This window comes from Chrysoperla carnea, chromosome 4, assembly GCF_905475395.1.
Source record: "Chrysoperla carnea chromosome 4, inChrCarn1.1, whole genome shotgun sequence".
Classification (NCBI taxonomy): domain Eukaryota; kingdom Metazoa; phylum Arthropoda; class Insecta; order Neuroptera; family Chrysopidae; genus Chrysoperla; species Chrysoperla carnea.
This window is the reverse complement of record NC_058340.1, coordinates 1,928,965-1,946,811: the sequence shown is the minus strand read 5'-3', so window position 1 is coordinate 1,946,811 and position 17,847 is coordinate 1,928,965. Positions and strand designations below refer to the sequence as shown.

At 30.5% G+C, this 17,847-nt stretch overlaps 2 protein-coding genes across 2 annotated transcripts; both read right to left on the bottom strand.

The window, feature by feature from the left end:
• Positions 1 to 2,112: 2,112 nt before the first annotated feature.
• LOC123299364 (cuticle protein 38-like) lies at positions 2,113 to 3,018 on the bottom strand. Its single transcript, XM_044881743.1, has one exon. It carries the CDS (start codon positions 2,918 to 2,920, stop codon positions 2,282 to 2,284), a length of 639 nt encoding a protein of 212 aa, XP_044737678.1. The 5' UTR covers positions 2,921 to 3,018; the 3' UTR covers positions 2,113 to 2,281.
• A 2,526-nt stretch (positions 3,019 to 5,544) lies between these two features.
• Positions 5,545 to 17,368, bottom strand: LOC123297684 (pupal cuticle protein G1A-like). The gene is made up of 3 exons (XM_044879435.1): positions 17,263 to 17,368; positions 9,907 to 10,249; positions 5,545 to 6,341 (listed from the first exon to the last, which is right to left on the bottom strand). The coding sequence occupies exons 1-3, from the start codon at positions 17,272 to 17,274 to the stop codon at positions 5,779 to 5,781; spliced, it is 918 nt and encodes a 305-aa protein (XP_044735370.1). The 5' UTR covers positions 17,275 to 17,368; the 3' UTR covers positions 5,545 to 5,778.
• Between the last annotated feature and the right edge of the window lie 479 nt (positions 17,369 to 17,847).

Genomic DNA, 17,847 nt, shown 5'->3' with positions numbered 1-17,847 from the left:
CAAAAAAATTCCTCATTTTACACTTTTTTTAATCTAAAATGATTCATCTAGAATGTACATCGATCAGATCTGATTTTATGCCAGGGGTTTCTTTAAATTTTTATAATATTATTAAACACTGTGAATTATTAAAATGTCCTTGTGAGATATAACTGTAAAAAAGAAAATTGTTAATTACGTTCTCACAATAATTAAATTGCTGGCAAACATGACTAGCAAAAAATGAATGTAAAGAAAATTTTTTTGAAATTAATTTATGTTGATCTTTTATTTATTTTTTATGGAAAATTTGTTATTGTTTTAATTATTGGAACTTTGTTCTTTATCGTGCGTTAACGTTCTGATTTGTTTGCTGGTTGGGAGTAAAAACCAGAAATAAAAAAAGGCACCAAATATCGATTGATTTAATCTAGGTTACCTAGAAAACTAAAACTTTTTCAATCGATTCAGCTTGCATGAATTTTAAGAAAATTCAAAAACATTATTATAATTGTCTATTTGTATTTTTTGAAAAATTTTGAATTTTATCATTTAAAAAAATTGAGTTGTGAAAGTTATCAAAAGTCATAGGTAATAGAGATTATTTAAAGTAAGTACTATGAAAATTTTATGTTATGTCATAATAAATATCTTGATCAAGCCAAATGAAGGTACGCACATATTGGGTTGATAACTAAAAGTATGTCTTTTTTAAAGTAATTTTGCAATTAATTCATACTGCAATAAAAACTAAAAGTAGGTTTAAAATTAAATTCAAATAAGTATTTGATTTCTAAAATTAATACCTTCAATTTTAAATTTTTGTAAATAAAAAAAGTAAGCGCTACATTTATAATGTACCATGGTACGATAGGAATATGTTTCCTATCGGGTGTCCCACGATACTTCTCGTTTTTTTTAAAGTGCGTTATGGAACACATAGTAATATAGAGGAAATATCATTTCAAACGCAAATTCGATGAGAGTTTTCCAACGGATGTATGATTCAAAAAATAACATTTTTTCCCACTATCATCCCACAAATTTTAAGTCATGCTTAACCCTGATTTGTAAAAATTAACACCACGAATCTTGAGGATTGGGACGGTTTTTCAAACTTTCTCGAAAGTGTAGTCTACAATATAAGAAGTGTGTGGTAGATTTGAATTTTTCGAAAGCATTTAAATTTATTCTTATGAAAAAATCTTTAGCAATGAAAAGGCGAAAACTTAACTGGTGTTTTATTGACTTAACAAAAGCGTGCGGAGGGTAAGCGTCATAAACGAAAGGAAATCACAATCTACCAATTTACAATATGGATTAAGACAATTTTCTTGAATGTTTCCTTTAGTAGTTTAAGGTAGTTAAAAAGGTAATCAGTAAAAATTAATGTAATTTATTTAAACAATTTTAAAGTTTTTCATGCTTTTGATGTGTTTTTATTACAGACCTTTTTGCATCCGCTTGTAGTATGGATTGAGGTCTTGGAATTCTAAGTTATATCTTTTAATTTTATTGGGTTTGTACTTATTTTGTAACGAAATTGGAAAATTTAACATATTTTTGTTCCCGTCAGATGTGCATGATAGTTAAGAAGTTATTTGAGCAATTTCAGATCGGAAAAGCTTACCGTTTGTATTGTAAATCAAAATGGAAAGGATTTATCAGCTATATTAAATTGAAAGTCAAACCGAATGAGCCGTGATAACGGATACGCAACAGAGAGCTTTGAACGAATTACTTAAACTGAATTGATGCTAGTAATAGAAAAGCCGTAATAATGGATAGCTTAACAATACTTACCTTATTAGGAAGTAATAGATAACTTCAAAAATGTGTCTTCAAATATTTTACTTAGTCTTGAATTATTGAGTTTTGGTTACTCGTAACATAGTATATGTAATCAAAAGGGCACCGTGGAGTACGATTCATATATTCTCAAAATTTTTAATATTTCATGGTAAAAATATCCTTTATTTATTAAGGAAACTTTTTAAAAAAAAAGATATATTTTAATTGGATAACGGACATATAATTCGACCCCACTTAACTTATCAAACTGAATTAATTGTACAAGAATAATATTTCAAAATTTGTTCTGAAATTCAACAAAAGTTTTAAAATAAAAAAATATTTATGAAAATGTATTGAGTTTATTTATTTTCAACAATCATAGAAAAGAGGTTTGGAAATTAGAAAATAAATATTTCAGAAAAATAAAAATAAAATAAAAAATAAAAATAAAAACATCAGTCAAGAATTATTTAGTTTTGCTAGATTCACTATTCTCAATAACCATCAATTACCATACTGAGGCGTAGGCAGCTGGTACATGAGCAGCGTATGAGGCATAGGCAGCTGGAACATGAGCAGCGTATGAGGCATAGGCAGCTGGAACATGAGCGGCATATGTGGCTACAGCTGGAACATGAGCGGAGTATGTGGTAGCAACAACTGGTTTGCTGTGGACATCAACTCGTGATTGGTGACTGACAGCAGTTGGTACGGCTACAGCTGGGGCGGCATAACGGGCTTCTACTACAGCTGGGGCAGCAACAGCAACTGGAGCAGCAGCTACGGCGACTGGAGCTTGAGCGGTGTATGTGGTAGCAACAACTGGGCTGCTGTGTACATCAACTCGTGATTGGTGACTGACAGCGGTTGGTACGGCTACGGCTGCTGGAGCATAACGAGCTTCTACTACAGCTGGGGCAGCAACAGCTACTGGAGCAGCAGCTACGGCGACTGGAGCTTGAGCGGTGTATGTGGTAGCAACAACTGGGCTGCTGTGTACATCAACTCGTGATTGATGACTGACAGCGGTTGGTACAGCTACGGCTGGGGCAGCAACACTGTAAGCTACTGGTGCTACGGCGTGTATTCCAGATGGAGCGGCCATTGAGACGGCGAAAAGAGCAGACAACACCACCAATTTGAACATTTTGAATTGTGTTTCGTTTAGGTCTGTGTTGTAACAAAAACTAATGTATTCTTTGCAAAAATGCACAAGAGACTGATGCCTTTAACTAATTTCACTAGAGTATTTATATGAAATGGAGGTTTTTTAGTTATGCGGAATTTCTGTGTTACAATTTTTATTCAAACATATTTTAAATCATTTTAAAAAATAATATCCGCTTCTTCGAGTTAACCTTGCTCTTTACGATCACTACCATTTGTACGATGACGTCACTAGTTGGAGACATATTACTACTTTGAATGTTACAATAATGTAATTATTACCTTTATTGGTTTAGTACAACGCCTATACATTGCTGACTATATTGGTATCATAGCATACAAATCAAGTTTTAAGACAAAAAAAAAACAGTAGTTGTTATAATTTAAAAACCCGAGGCGGAGAATATTTTGTCAAATCTATATGACATTGAAATTTGATTATTAATTTTAACCGATTCGTAGATTATAATTAGTTTATTCAAATATGATTTTTATTGATTGATTATTCTTACTCAATATAATAATTATTACTTTACAATTAACTATACTTCATATGCACCTAAAATTGAATATAATTATCAAATTAACAATGATTTTTTTTTGCAGATTTCTGTATTGATTCTAATTAATCACAAATAAGAATATGTATACAATAGTTTGACATTTTAAGATTCAAAGCGAAAACAGATTCAGATATAGATTAAAATTTATAACGCCCCCAAACAATTTTATGGTATGGTATCCGTGAAACATCGCTGGAATGCTCGAGCTTTTTTTGCAAATAGATAAGAACTTTTTAGGCGACTTTGTTTGCAAATGGCAAAAATGGAACCCTTTTAAATAACGTTGAGATAGATTCATAAATAATACAACCATAAGGACACAATTGTAAATATTCGATTTAAACACTTAAAGTCTTACAAATGTCGACATGATAAAATATTATCAAATTTCGTTAAAAATAAACTACTGAGAATTTTAAAATATTTTTTATAATCGCGTTAGTAAAACCCATCTCTCTCCTCCAATGAATATAAATCGTGTTCAGAATAGTTTTCGTTAAAATTATGCATTTGTGTGACTCCATGACAAAATGTACTTTGAATGAAGAAAAATTACTGATTTTGATGATAAAAAAACTTTGGTATGGTGCCAAAATTGTCTTTTAGCTTTCAGTAGCTTAAGTACCTAAATAATATTTTTTCTTCGTAAATTTTAAGTTTTCATTAAAATTTCATTATTTTTGTGTAGGTATAAGGAAGTTAAAACTCCAATTATTTTAAATTTTATTAGTGACTGGTCTCAGTGGCGGATCCACCCATATGATGGGCATGCCTATCAACTAAAAAGACTTATGATTTCATAAAATTTAAAAACATTTATAAATTGCTACAAATAGTCTATTGTTCCCCTTTTCAAACTTATCCCATCAGATAATTTTTGGGGGGAACATTTTTTTGCTTAAAAATTCGTTTCTAAGCCTGTAGATTCCAAAAGTTAAAACAAATCCTTGCAAAATCGGTAGAAGAGTACTTTCGGAAATAAATTTACATACCCCTATTAGATTCCGTTATCGATGATTTGGGGCAAAGATTATCTCCGGAGGTACTCGACCAATTTCAGTTGAGAGCTTTACTACCTGAACAATAGTTTTAATACCTGATGTCAAGGACTTTAATATCGATATTCAAGCAGTGAAAAATGTGGTTTAGATGTACCGGCGTGGCGATTCATTTAAGATTGTGAATCAACGGTTATATAAGAATACCGACTTCGATGGCCAAATGGAAAACAGAATGTGAAAAAAATTCCACCATCCCAGGTCAGTAGCTCATCTCATTGAAGCATGCGACCAGCATTTGTCCTCTCATTGTCTTCCATTTCACGCCTTTAATGGATGAATTTGGAAAATTCCTTAATAAAACTACACTTAAGTACGGTATAAAATGACACTTAAGTACGGTTTAAAATCAATATCTTCTCGAAATTTCATACTTCTATCATTGGTGATTTAGGCTGAGGTTTGGGACGAGACATTGCTTTTTACATATTTAGATTATATCTCCCTTATGAAAGGTTTCTGGTTTTAAATGATATACAAAAATAAAATTTAAAAAAAAAAGAATAATCAAAATCGGAGCTAATTCTGAGGACCTCTAAAGATTGCCTTTTTTATTTATTCATTGATGCGACTTTATATAATAGTAGATGTTGTCATTTTCTTATTGGAACGAAGTTCCTTAACGCGGCTTGCCATGGGGAGCAAACTGGCAAAATTCATCACGTAATAGTGTGAGATGTGCTTTGCTAAGCTAACCATATTAATTTGGATTTTCGGCCGGCTAAGTCAAGAAATTTAATCAATACTTAGTGGAGAAATGACTTCTAACTTCACTGTTATTCAGTGAGACAAATCGAGGTTTCTTTTTTTCTTAAAATTAAAAAAAAATTAGTATCTATAATATTCGAAAACAATTACATACACTAATTTTGTTTTATGAAATAATTCAAAATCTCTCCCCTCCCAGATATACGCATATTAAAAAAATATCAAATTATTCACATTTTTCAGTTGTATATATGGAATAAATTGGGTCATTTTAATAACTTTAAAAAAATATACTTTTTCGCTGAGCTACTTAAAAGTATGGTGTCTGGATTCGATTACTAATGAAATTAAACATTATGTAATAAAACGCTATAATTTATGAAAATGTCAAAATTTATTTCTTCAATTAATGTAACATGGAATTTTGAAAATAAATACAAAATAAAATTTTAAACATCAGTCAAGAATTATTAAGTTTTGCTAGATTCACTATTCTCAATAACCATCAATTACCATACTGAGGCATATGCAGCTGGTACATGAGCAGCGTATGAGGCTACAGCTGGAACATGAGTAGCGTATGAGGCATAGGCAGCTGGAACATGAGCGGCATATGTGGCTACAGCTGGAACATGAGCGGAGTATGTGGTAGCAACAACTGGTTTGCTGTGGACATCAACTCGTGATTGGTGACTGACAGCAGTTGGTACAGCTACAGCTGGGGCGGCATAACGGGCTTCTACTACAGCTGGGGCATCAACAGCTACTGGAGCAGCAGCTACGGCGACTGGAGCTTGAGCGGTGTATGTGGTAGCAACAACTGGACTGCTGTGTACATCAACTCGTGATTGATGACTGACAGCGGTTGGTACAGCTACGGCTGGGGCAGCAACACTGTAAGCTACTGGTGCTACGGCGTGTAATCCAGATGGAGCAGCCATTGAGACGGCGAAAAGAGCAGACAACACCACCAATTTGAACATTTTGAATTGTGTTTCGTTTAGGTCTGTGTTGTAACAAAAACTAATGTATTCTTTGCAAAAATGCACAAGAGACTGATGACTTAATTTTGCTACAGCAGACTATTTATATGAAATGAATAAGGAATTGTAATATACAGGAATTTTTATGCTGACATTTCACTCAAATAATATACACTTCTTCGTGTTAACCTTGCACTTTAGATTACCACATTGAACGATGACGTTATTTGTAGAAGACGGAATTACCTAAAATTGTAATATCGGGTCCTATATGTGAAATGCGTCCATATCATTTGCTATTGCTTGGCAGTCTAAGGTTAAAATTATTATAGTGAAAGCAATGGCTTCATAATATGTGAATGTAATAATGTATCACATATAAGGCCACAAATTGTCTTATGTCCCATGTTTGGATTTACCCATTTTAAGAGGGTAGAACCCACTTTAAGAGGTTCGATACTTTACAATTCGTTCGGAAATCTCGAAAACGTCTAAATTGACTCAGATATTAGGCCGGTCACTTAAGACGAAAAAAAGCCGTTTTATGGTAATTTTTGGGGGGCAAGGTGGAAACTAAAAAAAAGGACGATTTCAACATCTAGTTAAAAACGTAATATGATATATATATATATACATGAAAAAAGTTTTGTCCGATATCTAGAAAACTATGATATTTACGGAAAATATTTCAAATAAAAGTTGTAGGAATTTTTTTTTCCCACAAAAAAGAACGAGAGCATAATTTCAATTTTCCGAACAGTTTCGTAGAGATTTAATATCTTTCGATTCGTTCATTTTTCTCAAAAATGCTTCGGCTAAAGGCTGTTAGTAATTTTTTTGTCTAAAAAAAGCCAGTATGTCGAATTTTGATATTCTGAACCGTTTCTCCGAAAAAGCGGAAAAGCGGTCCATAACGTATATATATTTTCTCTAAAATGGACTATATGTTCATAGTTATTCACTCTCCTGGCATTTGTAAGATCTTGGAAACATCCATCGAGCTCTGTTCAACGGTTGATGCACACATATTCGCACACACAAACATATGTAATCATATTCATTGGCCAGGTAATGGAAGGTCAGGTATAAAATCACGGCGGCTCTCGGAAATTAGGTTTAAAATGCAACCAATTTTACAAACATTGCCACGGTAGGTACCGATTGTTTAAAATTTTTTTGATGACTATTCTGTCCGTCCAGAAATTTTTAATATTGATAGGCATTATAGATGTCAGTTTGGTTGAGCTTGACGATGTCAATTATGTTGACGTTAATGTATCTGAGATAATAGAAAACTGAACCAGAATTTCATTCTCTCTTAAATAGCGATTGTAAGGATGGCGAAATTCTGTTGATGGTTTTGTGTTTATTGCAGTCGTTTGATGAATTATCTAACTTCATCTTCACCTGCTGAAGGTAAAATTCATGTACAAAAAATAGGATACCAAGAACGATTTTTATTTAATAAATTTGTAAAACACGGAATGCCTTGAACTCATAACCAAAAGCGTTACATTAACATTATTTTATTAACGGATTTAAAATCTGATATCTTCACCAAATTTCATTCTTAACTTTTCTATAATAATTCGATATTTTTAAGGAAAAGTACGTATGCCTATGTCCAATTTTGATAAATAATTGATGATAAATGTTTATGTATAAAGTCTAATTATACGAAAAAAATTCTGATTATTTGAAAAAATTATGATTAGTCGAATCTCAATTGGAAGAAATTTATTATTTAATTTAATTTACTATAAAAATTGGCTTTTGAATTCGAAATTTCAATCGAAGCCGGTATCGAATATTGATTTTTTTAATAGATTATATTAACCCAGTTATAGCAATGCAGATCTATAGAAGATTGATGTGTTAGGGTCCTAAAAAATAAATAAATTTTGTGGACAGGTAAACTTTCTTTAAAATTATATACAAATCCGTCAATACACCATCTCTTAGAAAATATATGAACTAGTTAATTTTATCTAGCTTCAGTTAGTTAAACAAACAGTGAAAGTATCTCTAAGCCTGTAAAAATTAATACAGATGACAGTGCTGGTATCAATTGCTAACAAATAAGCAGGTATTGACTTCCAGGATATGTTCTCATTAGTTTGATTTTGTACCTATGTTCCTCGATTGTACGTTCGTAGCAAACCGTAAACCGTAAGATGGAGAGAACATCCATTATTTTTGTACCGCTAAATGTCCTCACAAAATATTTTTATTGATAACTCTATTTATTGATAACGCTTTCAATCTTTAATAGTTAACAGTAAACACAACAGAGATATTGAGGATATATAATTGAGGATTTTTGGTTCTAAGAACTCAAACTTAAGCTTGACATGAAAAAAATATTTTATCTATACTTTTTAAAGTGAGTAATGCTATAGACCGTGGGGCAGAAAGGATGCTTTGTATAATGATTAATACATATTTGAAACTTCATGAATGGCTTCCTTTTGGCGAGTCTATCAAACTTTTCGCTACGACTTTTTTCGCAAGTGCTGCGTTCTCAAATGATAACGAGTACGTCATATTGGAGCTATCGGATTTTTTGAACACCTATATCAAAATTATGTCCGTAGATCAATATTTTTAGGCGTTACAAACTTGGGACTAAACTTAGTATACATTGAAAAAATGTGCACCGAAATTGTACCCTAATTTACAAGAGAAATAAGTAATTATATTTAATAAAAAATGTTTCAAATAAAATATTTATTACTTTATAACGAACATTTAAATTTTTGTACTTTACGGTACTTTAATTTTTAAACTGTAAACCTGTCTTACGGTGTTCTATGCGGTTACTACGGACTCCTGACCTAATTGATCTATGTTGATCATTTACAAAGGCACTTTTTACGCCCTCGTGTTTATACGTCTAAGATAATGTTTTGGTCCAAGGTAATCTTATTTAGTTTCTGAAATTAATTCCCGTTTTCTAACATTGTACCGCCTACCAATTTAACATGTGTTCTGATTTTCAGCTAGTACAAATTAAAAGGGGCGTTATAGATTAAAACAAATAGCTTGAACAAAACTTGCAGAATTTGATGGGGGTATCATGATCTGAAATCTGTATGGACCAGGTTCTTTGGGTTGCTTTAATAGCCAATTTAGGTTCTAAACGGTAAAAAATAGAATAACACTTTAAATTAGAAAGATCCTTTTAAAAAAACTAATAATTTTTTTCGAGAAACTTTAGTTTTCGGAAGAAATGCGACTAAAAAATTCATCATTATAGTATATTTTTATTGGCTAATTCCAAACCGAGCTTAAAGTAGCCATTATAGATTAAAATGGTCCAAACGAAACCAATAGGGAAAGAACAGAAACATCAAGGATCAAAATAGGAAACATCAAACAGATCTCTCATAAAAAAATAATAAATTTTGCTTAAAACAAAGTTCTTTATTCGCTGTAATACATTAAAAAAATTTTATGTATAAATTTAGAAAATTATCATTTAAAAAAAATAAATATTTACAAAAGAATGAATGCGATGAAACTTACACACAGAATTTAAATATTACTCAACATATGAAATAAATTAAACATGAAAATTGATTTAAATATTACAGGAGAACATAAAAAAGTTGCGATGTTTGATGGTGCGTTGACGAATTAATACATTAACTTAACCGTGTAAGTAACCAGCGCCATAACCGTAGGCTGGGGCAGCGTATGCTGGTGCAGCGTAAGCGTGTGCGGCGTATGCTGGTGCAGCGTAGGCTGGTGCAGCGTAGGCTGGTGCAGCATAAGCAACTTTAGCAATAGCTGGAGCAGCAACGGCAATTGGTGATGATACTTTGTAGGTGTTGGCATAAGATGTGGCTACTGGTACGGCAGTTTTGACCACAGCTGGGGCAGCAACTGCTAATGGAGCATGGGCAACAGCTAATGGTGCTGAGTATGCTGGTGCGGCTAAGTATCCACCACCCAAATAACCGGCGCTGACGGCGGCGAAGAGCATTGGGATAACAATCTAAAAATTAACAAATAAACAAATATTTTAGAAAGGTAACAACTTATTATTTAATTTGCATGTTATTTAACAAAAATGACACTTGCAAATATATTTTAGATAAACTAATTAGATAATTAACTTTAGATATTTATCATGTAATTGCTTTATCTGCAATCTGTTTATTTATTACCTACTTTAACTTATAAACTAAAATACAAAATAAATGAATCAACCTAATATACATAATTTTCAGATGTCCAATATCTTTGATAACAAGAATACCATTTTTTTTACATATTTTGGAATAGGAGGATATTAAACTTCAAATTTCGTAACAATTTGCTGTTTTTGGTTATAGAAACGAAATTTTTCTGGTAAACGAATCCACTAGGAATCATGTTACAAAAGATGCTCCTATATGAAAAAGTAATATTAATCACCAGAAATACAGCCAAGAATATGAATGTCACACCCCTTGATATCTCGCTCCTACACTAGCAAATATGTGTTGCGTTACTGGATACTAACTCTGCATTAGTATTCGTAGCGAAATAAATAACTGCCGTGTAGAAATAAATCCGGTAACTTCGCTACCGGAAGTTTAAAAAAAAATTTTTGATCTCCTGTCGATTTTCGAAGCCCTACGTGATTTATTTCAACGTTAATAATATCTGTGTAAATAAAACCCTACGGAAAAAGTAATCAGATGATTAATTGTAGTTAAATGTAGTCCCTAAAGATCACAAAAACTTTTAGTTAACTACTAATATCGAGAAATTCCCTCTCTTGTACTTTTTCCTCCCTTTTGAAGTCCCTCTCCTTTTTGAATGATTTTCTTCCCCTCGTTTATGATTTTGACTTTTATGAAAGAAAATGTTTCTTATGGGCATTGGAAAGATTTGTGAAAAATTGTGTAGGTATAATTCGATTCTTAAGATCGTTTTAACTGAATAAAAATGTAGTTAAATAACGATACTTTGTAATTGCATTGCTCTAGATTCGATTAAAAAAATGATTTGAACGATTGCTAAATAAGCTAGTTTTGAATAACTAATTATTTTATCAAAACAATAATTTAAATAAATAAATAATCAAAGATATTTCATAAATAATCTAAATGTACACCTACAGTAAAATATCTTTTTGTTCACAGTTTTCTGTATAGTTTTAGTTTAATAAAGCTTCAAAATATAATTAAAAACAATTGGTAAACAAGTGAAAACAAACAATTGACTGAGTTAACTGTTAAAATACCATTTACAGACAGTGTTGATTACGGTATCGTTTGTTTTTTCACGTCATGTAAAAAAAGAGAGATAGCCAGCCATACATACATGTCACACTATACAATGTTCGAACCTAATTTGCGCCCTCACGGGTAAACAGTTTTCGAAAAAATGTTTCAAACAAAAGTTGTTTTTAAAACTTTTTAATAAGGAACATTTCTTACATTTAAAATTTTGTTCTGTCTCTAACGGCTTACAAGATGGGTCTTGCGGACCCAAGAAAAAATTGACCTATGTTGTTCATTTACGTACTCGACCTCACTTCTTTTCGACAAACAGATTGACAGACAGACAACCAGAAATGAACTAATTAGGTGATTTTATGAACACCTATACCAAAATTTTGTAGCATCGATATTTTTAAGCGGTACAAACTTGGGACTAAACTTAGTATACTTTGATATATTTCATATATATGGTAAAAAAATGTAACGAGATATCTGTTGGAGTATAACGCTATTAAATCGTACAATAACCACGTTTTCTTAGTTTTTTTGTGATACGTTGAATAAAATGAAAAACAATAAAGAGAGAACACGTGATGTTTAATTTTATCATTTCTTGAAAAATAATATTTATTTGATAACATGCTGCTGATGTTAGATGTTATCTTTTGGTAGACGATTAAATCATTATTTTTATCGCCGCCAGCTCTTCCTAACTAGACAGGTATTTGTAGTGAGTATTGTTTATTTTTCTCATTTATAAAGGCTTGCAGCTATTTATGAAATTTTTTTGTTGAATGATATAAAAGGAATCAACTTTTGCAATGCACAATAGAACTTTTTTCTACTTTTATACTAGAGAAAAAAAATTATAAATGACATGTTCAATTAAATTATATTCTCTCTAATGACTAGTTCAAATAAGCTGCAAAATTCGTTTCCTTGGTAATTTTTTTTATCGAAAGTATCTTTTCAGGTCACGCTATACAGTTTCACTAATTCCTTTTTTGCTGTGTTAAATATTATCAGGAGAAGATTTGTAAGAAAGAAAAAATGAAGGAAGTTGAACGGAACATTATGGTGGAAGAGCAAATAAATAATGCATTGCATTAGATCTTCATATGTAGGATGTATTTATTTGCGATCCCACCATATTTATCTAGAACAGATATTTGAATAATATTAAGGTATTATTTATTATTGATCACGTATTGTGATAAAGAATTTATTAGAGCTATATGAGAGTGCAGTAAACTTCACTGACGAAGACTTCAGTCTTCTTCAAGAGATAGTAGTAAAATTTGTATTTAACGGGCGTTCTAAAAAGGAGGCGAGCCAACGGTTGGGCTTAAACGGACTTAGCGAGCGGGCTAAATAAAGTAGAGCTATTAATGAATTATAGTTGCAGGTTTAAGATTAATAATCACTGATTAATAGTAAGAATAATTGAACAAAAATCAAATTTACATTTTTTTTTTGTCATTTCCAACGGATGTTGTGGTAGGTTGGGAGAGTATTGGACTTCTAATCCATACGTTTAGGGTTCAATGCTCATGCAAACCGATTACTGTCAATTGTTCAATCAATACGGAACGTGAGCTGGAAGTGGCTATCTAAGGAAAACATTCCTAAGGACACTGATGCCACAGTTAAATTCCACAAGTTAAATTCCACTGGTAAAACAATGATATTTTATAATTTGTAAATTCGACTTTATTTTTAATTAACCACCATTCTTTTTTACAATTTTCTTTGAAATTATTTTTCTTTAGTTTCGTTTAAAATAAAAATATAAAAAATAAACTTGTATGGTATCATGTTCGAGTGTGATGCCACAAATACACGAGAAGAATGAAACTAACTAGTTAAGAATATGCAAAATATTTTGAGCAAAATAATGCCTATGGATACGTTTCTCTTCATTCTGACCTAGGTTTTCAAGCTCAATGAAAAGCTCACTCTACTCCATAACTGGTAATCTACTCGAACTGACTGAAAAGTTTTACCCAAAATCTAGTCACTCTCCGAAAAATATTTTCCAATAAATCATATGAAAGTGGTTTGATTTTCGATAAAGTTAGATTTTTGTTCGATTTACAAAAAAAAAAATCTTTCAAACAAAAAATGTTTGGGTTTTTATAATGAACAACTTTCTAAAGCGTTCAATGTTTGTCAGATATGAATCAGAATGAGGTTTTAGTCGAACTCGAAAACTTAGATCGAATTCGATGCCGATATAAGATATTTTTCGTTTGAACTTTAGACTAAACTTATAAAAAACTGTTCTCTGATTTTTTTTTGTATACTCAAGCTAAGGTAGTTCCCATCCTATGTATAAAAATAACAATTTATTGTGTTTTTTATTTCATTTAAATTATTTAATGGGTCTTTTTTATTTTTATATAGAAAGGTAATTTTATTTCTCGATGGCTTTTTATTTTCAATAATAATATAATTATTGACATTTATGAAAACTTTAAAAAGACGGATTAATGACTCGTGAAACAAGTCAAGTTTTATTGACCTAGGTGAAGAATTTTTTTTTATTTTCAATTTTTCGTAACTAATAAAGTATCATAAAATTCATAACCTAAGACAATAAATAAGACGGTGGCTAGACGAAAACAATACATTTATTATTTATTTAACATTGTTTAAAATAATATAAACAAACCTGTGAAATTGGCGATTGAAAAAGTTTTGTTATTAATCACGAGTTTTCATTATTTGTTATTATATAATAATTTACTTCTTTTTAAACAAACTTTATAGTGGTTTTGAAAGAAATTCAATGGAAAATATAAACTGCGATTCTTAATAATTAAGGTTATTCGATCATTTTTTTACATGATATAGGAATACCTATTGCATTTGAAGGTAAGTAAGTGCTTAAAAAAGTGGTTTAAGCAAAAAAAGCATATCACGAAAAAATAAATTTTTTGTAATCTTTAAAGCTAGCGTTTATGCAGAAGTTTTGCAAATCTTTTTATGTTTAAATAAAAGGAGAAGAAAAAACTCTTAGTATCGACTGTTATTCTGTAAGCATAGAAAAAAGTCATTTAGAAAAGACTTTTTTAGTAGAGCAGTTTAATGTTTTGTTAATTGAAAATTTTCGTTGCTTAAAAAGGTTAAAATGCGGCATATCTTAGCTAATTTTCATGCTAGAAATTTGAATAAATACGAACATGTATAGAATTGCATCAGCTATAGCTTTTGTATGAAAATTTTTAATTAATAAATACTTTGAAACAAATACTTGAACTATTGGGTTTTAGACAGAACTGTTTAAGGCACTTTCGATTTAAACTGAAAAATATGCGCTCTGAAGCTATGCCTATCGAGACGCGGACACACGATATATTTGTAGGGCATAACTAGCGCTCCTTTTTTTAACTTTAAGAAAAATGGAAAGATGATTGATAAATTTGCGATTTTATAAGCTTTTTTGCGTACGTTACGATTCTACCCGTTGACTAATTTGGTTTTCCCGATACCAAAAGTAGCGTGGCTGTGAAATTTCTTTTAAGTCAGATTTAAAATTTGATTGATATAATACATAAAGATACATAAAAATAAAAAAAATTAAGACAGGAGTTAAATATTACGCTAATCAATGAGGAAATTTTCGGTTATAGAAAGTACATAGACAAAATTATAAGTAGTAACATTATAACCGAATATCCTTAAGCTTAATTCTTTGTAAAATTTTCATGAAAAACGTTTATTAAATTTAAACTATTATATTTTCTTTCTTCTATTTACAAGTATACTTTAATGTAATTTTTTAGATCATTATTTTCACGTGACAAATATACTTGTAGGGAAAAGGTATTATTTTACTAAATAAGATCTTCAAATATGACATTTTGATTGACATCCTAAGAGTATTTGAACTTTCATGTACTTCAGACTTCAGAGTACATGACAAACAAAAGAATGGCTAGTCCATTGACACTATAACATATATATGGATTCTTTATTAAATTAGTCGAATGCATTTTTGTCGTATAAAGGTTTGTCTGAGAAAAAATAAACACACTTTAGTTGGCCTTAACTGGTACACAAAGATGATCCCGATACTAGAAAAAATATGTTTTTGAAGAAGACCAAAATTGTGCTGTTTGGTAATTAATTAGTATTTTCTATTTTTGAAGTGAAAAATACAACGCGTCGAGCGATTTCTTAAATTAAATTTTAATTTTTGGGTCGTTAGAATATTATTAGTTCGCGGTACCGATCGACATGGCTATTTTGGATGGGTAAAACCTTCGTAGATCTAAAACTAACAAAAAACAAGTGAAAACAAACAATTGACTGAGTTAATTGTTGAAATACCATGCATAGTCAGTGTTGATTTCTTTATCACATTACACATACAAACATGTGACACATACACATAACTGATAATCAAGTATAGTATATATTATAAAATTTCCTAATTTGCGCCCTCACAGTTAAACAGTGATGGTTACGAAAAAATGTTTCAAACAAAAGTTGTTTAACTTTTAATAAAGAACATTTTTTACCTTTAAACTTTTGTTCTATCTCTAACGGTTTAAAAGATGGGTTCTTCAGAAGATGACTAACAAGTTGAAATGTACATAAACAAAATATTTTGATAGACAAAATTTTTAAATAAAGTAGATTTTAAGCAAATAAAATGTGTTTATTTAATGTTAATAGCTTCCACAAATTAACGCTCTCAAAATTAAATTAAAAAAAGTGATAATTAATTTGATAAAAACCTCAAAGAAAAGACAATTACCTGCCAATAAATAGATTGATTTCAATATAAAGTATCAACAAATTAAAACAACAGCCAAGCATTGTATCAATGAAACTGGTTTAGTTATTGTTTAAACAAACGCACGATGTAATATTATAAATAATTCTTTTTAAAAGCTATAAAGTAAAAGTAAACCAGTTATTATGTATTTGTTTGTTGTCTGTTGACTTTTGTTGTTGTTTGGACACATTAATTGTTTCATAAAAGTAAGTTTCATAAAATAGTAAATTTCGAAATCCCTTTTATTTCCCTTTTTCCCTACTATTAATAGAGTTTTTGGAGAAATATTATACGGTGAGATGTATTTCCATTCCTCCAAAATGAGTAGATAAATGTCTTTTTTCACTTTCATGGAGAAAGTATCAACAATTTCAAAATAAAAACCTTGATTAGACGACTGTTTTTCTATTTTAGAAGCTTTAATATCGTTTAAGCAGCTTTAATGTCTTAACTCGAAAGCTATCTATCCTTAGTAATGTCTTCTGTATAGTTGCCCCAAGTATTCATGCCTCGCTGATCCTGATTATATAATTAATTTTACTTAGAGGTGTATTAGCTGTTTTCCTTTATTAACCGATTTTTGTACCATCTTTTACTGCACTATAGCTAATGCATTAAAAGATAAATTTATAGAAAATTATGTAGAAGTTATGATTAACAAAGTGATTCACAAAATATCTGACGCATGTGTGGAACGCATGATAGCACATCTCGCATTACGCGGCTAATGATTATCGAACGATTGACGAGATTGCTGACTGGTTAACCATATTTAATCATTATAATACATCAAAATTAATCATACACGATAAGTCTTGGTTAATTTCAAGTGAGTAACTACACCAATTTTTAATTTGTGCCAAAAATCCAAACACCCCTGCTATATTGTCCAATTAAGTCGATATAAATTTTCTTATTTTCGGTAAAATTTTGTTAAAATTTGTGTACTACCCCTTCACAAGTAATCCGACCCTGGTATTGATATTATTTTTTAAAAACAACGTAAAAACTTACCAATTTGAACATTTTGAATAGATTTTTTTTTGTATTAAAACAAAAGTTGTAAAATAGATATACTTTAACTTGAACGTTAAACTGTAATATGCTTTAATAATTTAAGATTTGTTGTTTATATACTTTTTTAAAATTGTACCACTCTTTGAAATATAATTACTAATAAATAAATTTTTTTTTTTTTGCAACATGTGTATTGCACATTGATAGTAAGTGTATGCCCCACTGTTAGACAGGACTTCGCCCTCACCAACTTCTGGACAATGGCCTTCATACGGTGGATTAATCATTATTATTATTTTTTTTCAATATTGATTTTGATACTTTTAATCGAATTTGGCGCAAGGTGGTGTGGTGTACTCAAAAGAAGTAAGTAGGTAGGCAAATCATATGACATGTGAAGGGATCTTGATTTTTAATAATATACTTTTTTCTTCAATTTTATAATAATTATATTGATTTTAGTTCATAAATAATAAATGTACACTGTGTCCATATTATAAAAAAAAAGTTCAATAACTAAAACCACGATGACATAGATAGTCCGTGATTTTTTGTCCTCCATTGGAACGCTTTCTTCTATTT

Coding starts and splice junctions, on each gene's coding strand:
- LOC123299364 (XM_044881743.1), bottom strand. CDS start 2,920: ATGTTCAAATTGGTGGTGTTGTCTGCTCTTTTCGCCGTCTCAATGGCC.
- LOC123297684 (XM_044879435.1), bottom strand. Junction 6,342..9,906: donor TGGCGCTGGTTACTTACACG/GTTAAGTTAATG, acceptor AGTCTGCTGTAG/CAAAATTAAGTCATCAGTCT.